General features: G+C 38.7%; 1 protein-coding gene across 1 annotated transcript; it reads left to right on the forward strand.

The window, feature by feature from the left end:
• The first annotated feature begins 12,098 nt into the window (after positions 1–12,098).
• Positions 12,099–12,839, forward strand: LOC118491416 (secreted RxLR effector protein 161-like). Its single transcript, XM_035989190.1, has one exon. The coding sequence runs from the start codon at positions 12,099–12,101 to the stop codon at positions 12,837–12,839; it is 741 nt and encodes a 246-aa protein (XP_035845083.1).
• Positions 12,840–13,215: the final 376 nt, after the last annotated feature.

The raw sequence follows: 13,215 nt of genomic DNA on the forward strand, positions 1-13,215 counted from the left end.
TAAAAAAAAGTTATATCTTTAAGAACCCTATGTATTGTACGAGTTAAATAAATGTAATTTTATATACGAAATAATAAAAAAGTTATATTTTTAAAAAGTCATATATATTACACGGGTTGGATAAATGTAATTTTGTATATTAAATAATTAAAAGTTATATTTTAAAAAAAAAACCTGTGTATTGTATGTGTTATACACTTGAATAAAATCTAATCTTACATACCCAATAATAAAAAATTATATCTTTAAAAACTATGTGTATTACACGGGTTGAATAATTGTAAATCTCTATAGTAAATAATAAAAAAAGAGTTAAATGTCATTTTAGTCCTTGTGGTTTGGTACATTTTGTCAGTTTAGTCAAAGGTTTCATTTTCGTCAGTGGGTCGAAAAAGATTTTCAGTGTTCCCATTTTAGTTCACTGGGTTAAACTTAATCCATTATTTCTGTTAACGAGAAAGGCAATTCGGTCATTTTATATGGCTGAATTGACCTTCTAGTTAACAATATTACATATAAAATGACCGAATTGTCCTTCTCATTAACAGAAAAAATGGATGAAGTTAACTCAGTGGACTAGAATGGCAATGGTGAAACCTTTTGGACCCACAAACGAAAAATGAAACCTTTGGACTTAACTGACAAAATGACCCAAACCTGATGGACTAAAATAACATTTATAACTCTAAAAAAAGATATATCTTAAAAAAAAAACCTCGTGTATTATACGGGTTGAATAAATCTAATTTTAAATACCAAAGAATAAAAAAAGTTATGTCTTCAAAAAAGCTAATGGATATACTTGATATGTTATGGATTTGGTGATTGCGGAGATAGTTATTGAAAAGAAGATACCTTATTCACGAAGCAAATCAATGGTCGTTTGAGTGATAAAATGTTGGTACCAATTCTGACAATTTGATTTACAAATTATGTAATAAAATCGATATAATAATTTTTTTAATAATGAAAATAATAATAATAATAATATATTAACATGAAAATAAGAATAAATAATATATTAATAGTTTGGTTTTCGAACACATAGCACTCCTTTTGACCTGATTGTTGCATCGAGCATCTCTTCTAGGATTTAACTAGCAATACGACCACAGCGCGTTGCAGCGCGAGTACATCGCAATCGCTGAATAGATTAGTTCAAGCATTACGTGATGCCTTAACCATAAGAAAATGTACGTTTCGGCGTATCTGTTTGAACTCGATGTAACCTATATAAGCATTTCGATTGAATCAACACGTAAAGTAAATCAAATATATACCGTACAACCATAACGTATTATACTGTGAAAGGAAAATGAATCACATGACCATACCAGGTGATACACCACACCTAATCGTATGAAGATCACATTAAAAAGTTATATGTTGTACACGAGTAGAGTGAAATATAGCTAAATTACATACAAAGAAAGATAATAAACCTACCACAACTGCTCTGACAATCTGGGATGCTCAGCCAAGATACGGAATATCCTATCTTCTAACAATGGGAATAAATCTACCACGGTTGCATGCTCAACGACTGCTAAGTGAAAGCAAAGTACCCGCCAACAAACAAAAAAACCTCAACCTAGCCCAAACCTACACGAAGGCATTCAATTTAGCTATATGAAGTATTGTAAACTGTGTTGGGGAACATTAAGAGTAGTGGGTGTTATAGCACTTGCATTTTGCCACCTATAGCCGGTGACAATAGTTCATGTGATTAAAAACTAAAGAGATTAAACCAACAAATGCAAATGCCATGTGCAAGATTTGATTTGGAAACTAAGTCGCATTATAAATGATGTAATTTAGTTTGACAATTATCTCACATATCTTTAAGGGAGTGGTATGGCAGCTCACTCGTGGAATCCCTTCACTAGTTGGTTCCTGTCCCCAAAAATATGATATGTTTGCTCAACACATTTTGATCTCGCTTTTACACACGTTAAAAAAAATTAATAAGGCTACTATTAAAGAGCTCAGTACATAATAATAAATGGTAGAATTTTTTCCCAAAATAAAAAAAATTGTGTAAAGACAAGATCATATTTTCGCTGTTAATATGTAAGTAATATAGACTCAAGCTAAATCAAAGAGAGAGAAAGAAAGAACCATTCGGAAATCAAACAAACGAAATGGAAAGAATAGGAATGAGAACCTTAAAACTCTATTTCCTTTGTATACATACTCTATAATTAGTATGCATGAGCAAACGTTTGTAATACATAGAAATAAGCAATTCCTCGCGCGCGGTTCACTGTTACTTAAATTCAAGTAGAATACAAAGCACATGAGACCGCACACACACCTTCGACAACACCTTATATGACTATCAAACTACAATATTAAATAAGGTTCAACTCTTAAAATACGAAATTATGTTTAGTTCTTACCATTTTTTGTGGAACTTGAAAAGTGGTTGCAGTTGTGAGCGCGAAAATCAGTCGGTCTCAAATCCTCGATTGGTAAGTGAAAGAAGATGCATGTTGATCATCGAAGCAAGCAGATTTCAAGACCGTATTAAATCACTTTATCATAAATTAAACTTTTGTATCTAAAATTTAGATTGAAAACAATAAGGTTTTATTAACATATGTAAAGAATTGTAGATGAGAAATGCAATGACATATTGAAGAAGTCAGAGTTGACCGAGAAAGAAGGACCAACGGTAATGTTTACGTTTACGTTGGTAAATGAAGATCCAATAATATCGCACACTTAGTTTTATTTTTGACTATTTAATGCAGCACCAGTAGGTTAATAATTCCAGTTCCATTTGTCGAAAATAATCATTCTATTTACCTTTCAGTTCTGCATGTATTTCCAGTTTAATGATCAATAAAGTGTGCTGATTAGTTATCATTTTCTTTCTGTTCTTGTGTCAAACCACCTCTGAATACCAACACTTGGTATCAGAGCTTGTGTTCTTGATCCAATTTTTTATGCCCAAAATAGTCCGATCTCAAACCATGAATGTTGTTGCTTCCACTTCTTCGAATCCCCCAAAAGAAAATCCTTTCCCGTTTCAATGTCCTACCCTTACCTCTTCAAACTACACAACATGGGCGATCAAGATGGAGGCCATTATGGATGCCCAAGGGTTATGGGAATCCATAGAACCACAAGCCGGTGTGGTTGTGGATGAGAAAAAGAGCAAGACGGCCCGAGCCTTCATCTTTCAAGCAATACCGGAGGAGATCCTATTGCAAGTTGCAAAAAAGAAAACAGCCAAAGAAGTGTGGGAATCATTGAAGACAAGGTTTGTCGGAGCAGAACGGGTTCAAAAGGCTCGCTTGCATACGCTTAAAAGTGAGTTCGAGTCAATGCGAATGAAAGACGGAGAGTCCATTGATGATTATGCCGGAAAGTTATCCGGTATGATCTCGAAGTACAACAGTGTGGGTGCCGTTTTAGGGGACGAAGAATTGGTAAGGAAGTTGCTTGATACCGTCACGGATAAGTACATTCAATTGGTGGCCTCAATGGAACAATATTCAGATGTCGAAAAGATGCCATTCGAAGAAGCCATAGGTCGGTTAAAAGCCTATGAGGATCGATTAAAACTTCGACAAGGGAGCTCTACCGGTGAAAGTTCGTTACTCTTTACGAAGGCGGAAGGGGTATCAAACAACAGAGGGTTTAATAAACACTGTTTCGGGCGTGGTCGTGGGCATACAGATGATGACAGAGGTGGTAGAAGCGGGTCACGAGGTGGTCGTGGTTCCGGTAGAGGCCGGGGTGGTCGTAATGGAGACAAGTTTTATCACGAAGGGAATAGAACGTATCGCAAACCACGTGACAAGAGTCACGTAAAATGTTTCGAATGTAACAAATATGGTCACTATTCCTCCGAATGCAAGAATGAGAAGAAGCAAGATCCAGAAGTGCATTTAACAAGAGAAACCGAAGACGAACCCACCTTGCTACTATGTGTCTGTGGTGAGGAAGCCCAAAAAATGGTCTTGTTAAATGAGGAAAAGGTTTTTCCGAAGTTGCACGAGAGACGAAACGGGTCAAACGAAGATATGTGGTATCTTGATAATGGAGCAAGTAATCACATGACGGGAAAGAAAGACGCATTTGCAGAATTGAATGAAGCTGTAACGAGTCAAGTTCGGTTCGGAGATGGATCAAAGGTCGAGATTCGAGGTAAAGGTTCACTTATGTTTAGTTGTAAAAATGGTGATCAATTGCTAGTTCCCGATGTGTATTATATACCGTCATTAACTAGCAACATTTTGAGCCTAGTCAATTAACAGAAAATGGGTATGATGTGTGGATGCATGATGAGTTTCTAAGGGTGTTTGATAGCCACAAAAGACTTGTGATGAGGATCCAAAGATCACCAAACAGATTATACAAAATAGTTTTAAAACTTGCCAAACCAATCTGTTTGAAAGCTAGTCTAGATGAGGAAGCATGGGCATGGCATGCAAGGCTAGGCCATGCTAATTTTCATGCTATAGAAACAATGGCAAAGAAGGGACTAGTGAGAGGATTGCCATGCATCTCGCATCCCGAACAATTGTGTGAAGCCTGTCTCGTCGCTAAACAAACTCGAAAAAGTTTCCCAAAAGAAGCAAAATGGAGAGCAACGAAGCCATTGGAGCTATTGCATGCTGACCTTTGCGGTCCGATAACGCCACAAACATGGGGAGGTAACCGGTATTTTCTTTTGATAGTTGATGATTTCAGCCGTTATATGTGGGTATATTTGTTAAAAACAAAGAATGAAGCATTTGAAAAATTCAAGTTTTTCAAGACACAAGTCGAGAAAGAAAGTAAATATAAGATCAAGACGTTAAGAACGGATCGCGGAGGGGAGTTTAACTCACATGTTTTTATAGATTTTTGTAACCAAACGGGTATCAAAAGACAAACAACGACTCCCTATACCCCACAACAAAACGGTGTTGTGGAGCGTAGGAACAGAACAGTGCTCGGAATGACGCGGTCCATGCTAAAGTCAATGAATGTGCCTGAACCATTGTGGGGTGAAGCGGTACGCCATGCGGTTTATTTAGTCAACAGAATAGTGACGAAGGCAGTGAAAAACAAGACTCCATATGAGGCTTAGATGAGGAAAAAGCCAAGCCTAAAATATCTAAAGTATTTGGGTGTGTTGGGTATGCTATCAAGCTAACTGGGCGATTTCAGAAGCTTGAAGATAGAAGTCAACCTTTGATTTATTTAGGAAGGGAACCAGGAAGTAAAGCATTTAGATTGTTTAATCCAAGGGAACAAAAGGTGGTGGTTTCAAGAGATGTTATTTTCTATGAAAACAAACAGTGGAATTGGAAGTTTGAGAAGTCTTTGTCACCAGAGGACAAAACTTTTTCAAGTTGGTACTATGCACAGGTTGATGGAGATAAGATGGAGCATGGGAATAATAATAATATTGGCGGCAATTCTCAGTGGGACCCCAGCACTCCCACAACCGAAAATTCTAATATTTTATCTAGTCCTATGCATGTTGCAGGTACATCTCAAACAACCAGCCCTATACAAGATAACTCGAGCAGCAGCAGGTCATATGAAGCCTCCCCAGCTTCATACGATGACTCGCCATTTCAAGGATTCAGATCGGTTGACGAAGTGTATGAAGAAACAACAGCAATGAATGAACACGAGGTCCACGATATGTATGAACGGGATGAGTTGTTGTTACTAAATGATGAACCAAGTTCTTATAAAGAAGCATCAAGCGAAGAAAGTTGGATGAAGGCAATGCAAGCTGAGCTAGATTCAATAGAGAAAAACCAGACTTGGAGTTTAACCCAGTTGCCTCCCAACCAAAAGGCGATAGGGTTAAAGTGGGTTTACAAGTTAAAAAAGGATGCACACGGGAACGTAACGAAGCATAAAGCTCGGTTGGTGGAGAAAGGCTACGTTCAACTTAAAGGTGTCGATTTTGAAGATGCTTTCGCGCCCGTAGCAAGGATGGAAACGGTCCGGTTAATCATTGCAATGGCCGCAACAAAGGGTTGGCTTATTCATCATTTGGATGTCAAGTCGGCGTTTTTAAATGGCGATCTCCAAGAAGAAGTTTACGTAGTCCAGCCGGATGGTTTCAAAGTTAAAGGAAAGGAACACTTGGTGTACAAGCTTCACAAAGCCTTATACGGGTTGAGACAAGCACCGAAAGCTTGGAATTCGAAGTTGGATAAGACGTTGAAAGAACTTGGTTTTAAGAAGTGTATCCATGAGCAAGCAGTATATACAATGAACAGGTCAGGTTCAATATTAATTGTTGGTGTGTATGTTGACGACATAATCGTAACAGGGTCAAATAAAGCTGATGTTGATAAGTTCAAGGAAAGGATGAAAACAATATTTGACATGAGTGATCTTGGCTTATTGTCTTACTACTTGGGCATTGAGGTGCAACAAAGTAGTGAAGGAGTAATCCTCAAACAGTCGTCATATGCAAAGAAAATTATGAAATTGGCAGGAATGGTTGATTGTAACGCGGTTCAGTACCCAATGGAAAACAAGTTGCAGATGACCAAAGAAGGAGAGGGCACAGAAGTTGACCCGACTCACTACCGAAGGCTCGTAGGGAGTCTTCAATATTTGCTGCACACACGACCTGACCTTAGCTACTCGGTCGGAGTAGTGAGTCGCTTCATGGAAGTCCCTAAAGAGTCACATCTCACAGCCGTAAAGCACATAATTCGGTATATCAAGGGTACAATTAATAGTGGGTTGAAGTACCAATCCGGGGGAGATGAAACACTGGTCGGATATAGTGATAGCAGTTTTGGCACCGATATTGAAGACCGAAGAGGAAGGACGGGTACCGTATTCTATTTGTCAAACAATATGGTTACGTGCTCTTCTCGAAAGCAACGTACAGTGGCACTATCCTCATGTGAAGCGGAGTTTATGGCTGCTACAACCGCTGCGTGCCAAGCCTTATGGCTAAGGAATCTCGTTGGTGAAATGATTGGAAAAGAGCCTCAATGTGTGAAACTGTTGGTCGACAATGAAGGCGCAATTGCACTAATGAAAAATCCCCTTTCAGTTCTGCATGTATTTCCAGTTTAATGATCAATAAAGTGTGCTGATTAGTTATCATTTTCTTTCCGTTCTTGTGTCAAACCACCTCTGAATACCAACAATGGTTTCATGAAAATTTTTGACCGTGTAAATCAATAATCTAACATCGTTGTATAGAATACAAACTACCTAACCTGAACCCTAACAAACCTGGAAATAACATATCATTCACGTTTACAAATAAAATACAAGTACATAAATGAAAACACGATCATAGCTAGTAATACAAATCAAATAACGAAAATCACAAAGCACAACAACGTTAAATCATGTATGTGATCGAGAATTGACCTGCAATTTTAGGGTTTTGAACAATGACAACAAGATAAAGCCGTGAAAAACAAAGATTGATGGATGAAATAGTTGCAGAGATTAAGTAGAGGAGCAGTGAAGATAATAGCGCAATAACATCAGGAGGCAGAGATGGCGCCAAGAAAACCTACTTGTAATGCCCCTACCGATTACACTCGTTGCAATTGATGGTACACCTTCCCCCATCTCGTTTGGTGAAGCATCAGCGGAGATCAAAAAAGTTACAGATGTCGGTGAAGTAAGTGGTATCCTCTCTTTCTATGGGACATGTATATAGTGAAATAGACGTGGCAAAGGAGAGCAACGACACCGCATGAGGGACTGATGAAAAGAAACAAACAGTTGTAGAAGGCTTAAACCGTAAAAAAGCAAAGGACCAAAATCGTAAATTCGACCGACATTCATTCTTAAGATATAGATAATTGAAAACCCGGTTAATCTCTTAACATCATACTTAGTTAGAATAGATTATTATATAGCGGTTATGAACTACGAGGACCAAAATTGACAAAGACAAAGATGGTAACTACCATCATTAACCGAAAGGGTATGTCCCTTCCCTCACTTCAACTCCGATCGGTACAAGGGAAAAGGAAAGGAGACGCACTGGTTGAAACGAATGGACAGGAAACAACGTGACTCTTCAAGGTTTAATCACAACCACACATCCAAGAGACGTGTCTTTTCACGAAGAGACACAACTCTTCACTCGTACCCGTAGAAAACTATAAATAGGATAGAATGTTTCATTTGTAATCACTACATACTCTCATTCGATTGTTACATACATTCAAGTTATTGTTTATGCAAGTTTGTTTAATCACGCTCATTCTAGAGATCAAGATCCAATTCGGGCTAACAAATTGGTATCAGAGCATCAGGCTCTAAGCGTGGGAATCGCAAGGCATCGCAGGGAATTCGCGATCAGGTTTCATTTTCGTTTTAATTCGCAAAAGTTCATTTCAGAATTTTTTTATTTTCGGTTCTAGTATAATCGGTTGAACCGAAGGGTTAGGAATCTAGGGTTTTTTTTGATTCCGGGGTTTAGTGCGAATTAGATTGTTTTGGTTGTTTGATTGTTACACGATTCGGGTAATCGGGGTTTATGAGATCTATTGAAACCAAGAAAATAAAAGTTTATTAGAAGTGAAGATTGTTCGGCAGGAAGATATGTCAAGAACACCCGGACAAAATCCAATTATTATACAGAAAGAAGGAAATTCTCTTTCCCAGTTTCAGTGTCCGTTTCTGAAACCAACAAACTATACGGTTTGGGCTATTCGTATCAAGACGATTCTTGAAGCGAATGGTTTGTGGGAAACGACTGAACCGGCAGAAAATGCAACGGTAGACACCAAGAAAGATAAGTCTGCAATTGCATATCTGTTTCAAGCAATACCAGAAGATGTTGTATTACAAGTTGCAAGTTGTAAAACTGCAAAGGAAATTTGGGATAATCTAAAGGTTAGACACATTGGTGTTGATCGGGTACAAAAGGCGCGTATGCACACGCTATTATCAGAATTTGAATTGTTGCAAATGAGGGATGACGACACTATTGATTCGTTTACCGCAAAGATTAATAGTATCGTTACCCGGGCAACTGAAGTAGGAACGACATTGAGTCAACCGACTCTAGTACGCAAACTTCTAAATGGCGTACCGGATAAGTTTACTCAAATCGTTGCCTCCATGGAACAATACTCCGATCTAGAAACTATGACTCTAGAAGAAGCAGTCGGAAGATTAAAGACATATGAAGAACGGCTCAGGTTAAAGAAAGGAAATCAAGGAGAAAGCCAAGATAGGCTTATGTTCACACATAATGATAACACCAGAGGAAGGCAATCTGGAAACCGCGGTCGTGGTAGATTTAACCAAACGCGTGGAAATTGGCGAAACAACGGAAATAGGCAAAGTCCCAAAAACGAAGGATCTACATCTAGACCTAGAAATGGAAGTTCTAGAAATTGGAGAAAGTTTGCAAGAACCGACCTGAGTAAGATCCAATGCTTTAAGTGTCAGAAGTTTGGACACTTCAAGAAGGACTGTTCTGAGAAAGACGAAGTACAAGAACATTCAAACCTCGTCGAGGAAGACGAAGCACCCGTACTGCTAATGGCAATACAAGAAGAAAATGTTGTTCAAGAAAGGGCTCTGCTAAACGAGGAACGTATAAAACCAACAAGTTACGCCTCAAAAGATAAAAATCTATGGTACTTAGACAACGAGGCCAGCAACCACATGACAGGGGTGCGAAGTCACTTCAAAGAATTAGATGAAACGGTGACAGGGCAAGTACGATTCGGTGATGGGTCACACGTAGATATTAAAGGCAAAGGTTCAATACTACTGGAATGTCTGAACCAAGAACAAAAGATTGTTTCACAAGTATACTACATTCCAAGTCTGAAAAGCAACATATTGAGCCTCGGACAACTTACAGAAATCGGTTGCAAAGTGGTTATGGACGGAGATCTACTTACTATCCGAGATCGAAATAGAAAGCTACTAATGCGAGTCAAGAGACTGAAGAACAGGCTGTACAAAGTCAAACTGAAGACTGGAAAACCAATCTGCCTACTATCAAAGACTGAAGACATAGCATGGTTATGGCACGCAAGGTTAGGCCATTTACACTTTGATGCTATTAAGGAAATGACTCGTAAGAACTTGGTACATGGAATTCCTCAAATAAATCATGCCAGTCAAATCTGTGACGCATGCTTATTAGGAAAGCATAGTAGGGCACCATTTACAAATCAGGCAAAGTTCAGATCATTAAAACCTCTGGACTTAGTCTATGGAGATTTGTGTGGTCCTATATCCCCACCAACACATGCTGGGAAGAAGTATATATTCTTACTTGTAGACGATTATACTCGCTACATGTGGGCATATTTACTAACTTCCAAGGATCAAGCATTCGAAACATTTAAGGAGTTCAAAGAAAAGGTGGAAAAGGAAGCGCAGACCAAGTTAAAAATGCTAAGGACGGATAGAGGAGGTGAATTCACATCGGCTGAATTCAACAAGTATTGCAAAACCAACGGCATAGCAAGACAGCTTACAGCACCATATTCCCCACAGCAAAATGGAGTAGTAGAAAGGCGAAACAGGACGATGTTATCCACTACTCGCAGTATGCTAAAGGCAATGAACACGCCACAGAATTTTTGGGGTGAAGCAATACAACACACGATATACGTACTAAACAGGGTTCCAACAAAAGCCCTGGTAAACAAGACACCATATGAAGCATTGAAAGGAAGGAAGCCAAATTTAGAACACTTGAAGGTTTTTGGCTGCACTGCTTACGCTAAGGTACTACCACTTCAACAAAAGAAGTTAGATGACAGAAGTGCACCTATGGTTTACCTTGGAATAGAAGAAGGATCAAAGGCATACAAATTATATGATCCAGCAAAAAACAATACCTTGGAATAGAAGAAGGATCAAAGGCATACAGATTATATGATCCAGCACAAAACAAGATATGTGTCAGTAGAGATGTAAAGTTCATGGAAGGTCAACCATGGAACTGGAATAGTTATATGGAGACGGTAGATTCAGGGAATCCCGAATGGACAAACTTTGTCATTCAAGAAGATGACATACCACCAGAATTAGAAGAAAATGAACCAAGTAGTCCTGGCAGTAGCGGGCCACAACATGATGATTCAGGAGTAGATCAGACAGAAGAACAAGACTCCTATGTAACCCCGCCAGCACATTCATACAATCAGAACTCAGCAGGAAGTTCAAGCAGTTTATCAAGTGGAGGTCCATCCACCTCTGAAAGTACATCAGAAAGTATTAGTGACACTCCAGTAAAGCTGAGAAGTCTCGAAGAATTATATGAAGAAACAGAAGAAATTCAAATACATCCACATGAATTATTACTTGCTGAAGAAGAACCAAGGAATTACAAGGAAGCATCTAGTGACAGAAAATGGATTGAAGCAATGAAGGCTGAGTTAGACTCAATAAACAAGAATACCACTTGGAGTTTGACGGAGTTGCCAAGAGATCACAAGGCAATAGGATTAAAGTGGGTATTCAAGACTAAGAAAGATGCAAACGGAAACATAGTCAGACACAAGGCAAGACTGGTTGCAAAAGGATACGTTCAGCAACACGGAATAGACTTTGACGAAGTCTTTGCACCAGTAGCATGTATGGAGACAGTACGACTAATGTTGGCTTTAGCAGCATATCAAGGTTGGGAGGTACATCATCTAGATGTGAAATCTGCATTCTTGCACGGAGACCTCAAGGAGTAAGTCTACGTATCACAACCAGAAGGATTTGTAAAGCCAGGAAATGAAGGAAAGGTTTACAGACTATCAAAAGCACTGTATGGATTGAGACAAGCACCAAGAGCTTGGAACACGAAGTTAGATCAAACCCTAAAGTCACTTAACTTTAAGAAGTGCACTTTAGAGAACGCAATCTATACAAGGACAAGTGAAGCTTCTACACTAATAGTTGGAGTCTACGTTGATGACTTGATAGTCACTGGAACATCAAAAAAGGAGATAGACATCTTCAAATCTCAGATGAAGAACAAATTTGATATGAGCGATCTAGGATTACTAGCATACTATCTGGGAATAGAAGTAATTCAAACAGGGGGTGAGATAGGCATCAAGCAGACATGATATATCAATAAGATACTCAAAGACGCCGATATGTTATCCTGCAATGACACAAAGACTCCCATGACTCCAGGAACTCAATTAACAAAGACTGAAGAAGGAGATCTAGTAGATGCAACACATTACAGAAGCCTGATAGGTTCTCTCAGGTACTTATTGCATACAAGACCAGATCTATGTTACCCAGTCAGTCTGCTTAGTAGATTCATGCAAGAACCAAAGGAACAACACCTGAAAGCAGTAAAGCAAATACTACGTTACATCAAAGGAACTAAAGAGCATGGAATCATCTACAAAAGACAAGGACGATGTAAGATCACAGGTTATAGTGATAGTAGTTTTGGAGTTAATACAGACAAAGGAAAAGGAACAACTGGTCTGGTATTCTACTTTGGAGAATCACCTATAACCTGGTGTACACAGAAGCAACAGACAGTGGCACTATCATCATGCGAATCAGAATTCATGGCAGCCACTGCAGCATGTCAAGCACTATGGCTTAAAAGATTGTTAAGTGAAATCATAGGATGGAAGGAAGAAAAGATAACACTCAGAGTAGATAATGTTTCAGCAATAGCACTCATGAGAAATCCAGTCTTTCATGGAAGAAGCAAGCACATTGACACACGCTATCACTTCATAAGAGAATGTGTGGAAAACGAAGATATCACTGTGGAACACATAAGCGGAGAACTACAACGAGCAGATATACTAACAAAGGCACTAGCAAGGATCAAGTTTGCTACAATGAGGGAACTGCTCGGGATTCAAGATTTGAAGCAATTTATGGATGTTCGAGATTAGGGGGGTGAATGAAAACCCGGTTAATCTCTTAACATCATACTTAGTTAGAATAGATTATTATATAGCGGTTATGAACTACGAGGACCAAAATTGACAAAGACAAAGATGGTAACTACCATCATTAACCGAAAGGGTATGTCCCTTCCCTCACTTCAACTCCGATCGGTACAAGGGAAAAGGAAAGGAGACGCACCGGTTGAAACGAATGGACAAGAAACAACGTGACTCTTCAAGGTTTAATCACAACCACACATCCAAGAGACGTGTCTTTTCACGAAGAGACACAACTCTTCACTCGTACCCGTAGAAAACTATAAATAGGATAGAATGTTTCATTTGTAATCACTACATACTCTCATTCGATTGTTACATACAT

Source organism: Helianthus annuus, chromosome 4, assembly GCF_002127325.2.
Source record: "Helianthus annuus cultivar XRQ/B chromosome 4, HanXRQr2.0-SUNRISE, whole genome shotgun sequence".
Classification (NCBI taxonomy): Eukaryota; Viridiplantae; Streptophyta; class Magnoliopsida; order Asterales; family Asteraceae; genus Helianthus; species Helianthus annuus.

Bases quoted from the DNA above. Each gene is read 5' to 3' on its own strand.
- LOC118491416 (XM_035989190.1), top strand. From the start codon at position 12,099: ATGACTCCAGGAACTCAATTAACAAAGACTGAAGAAGGAGATCTAGTA.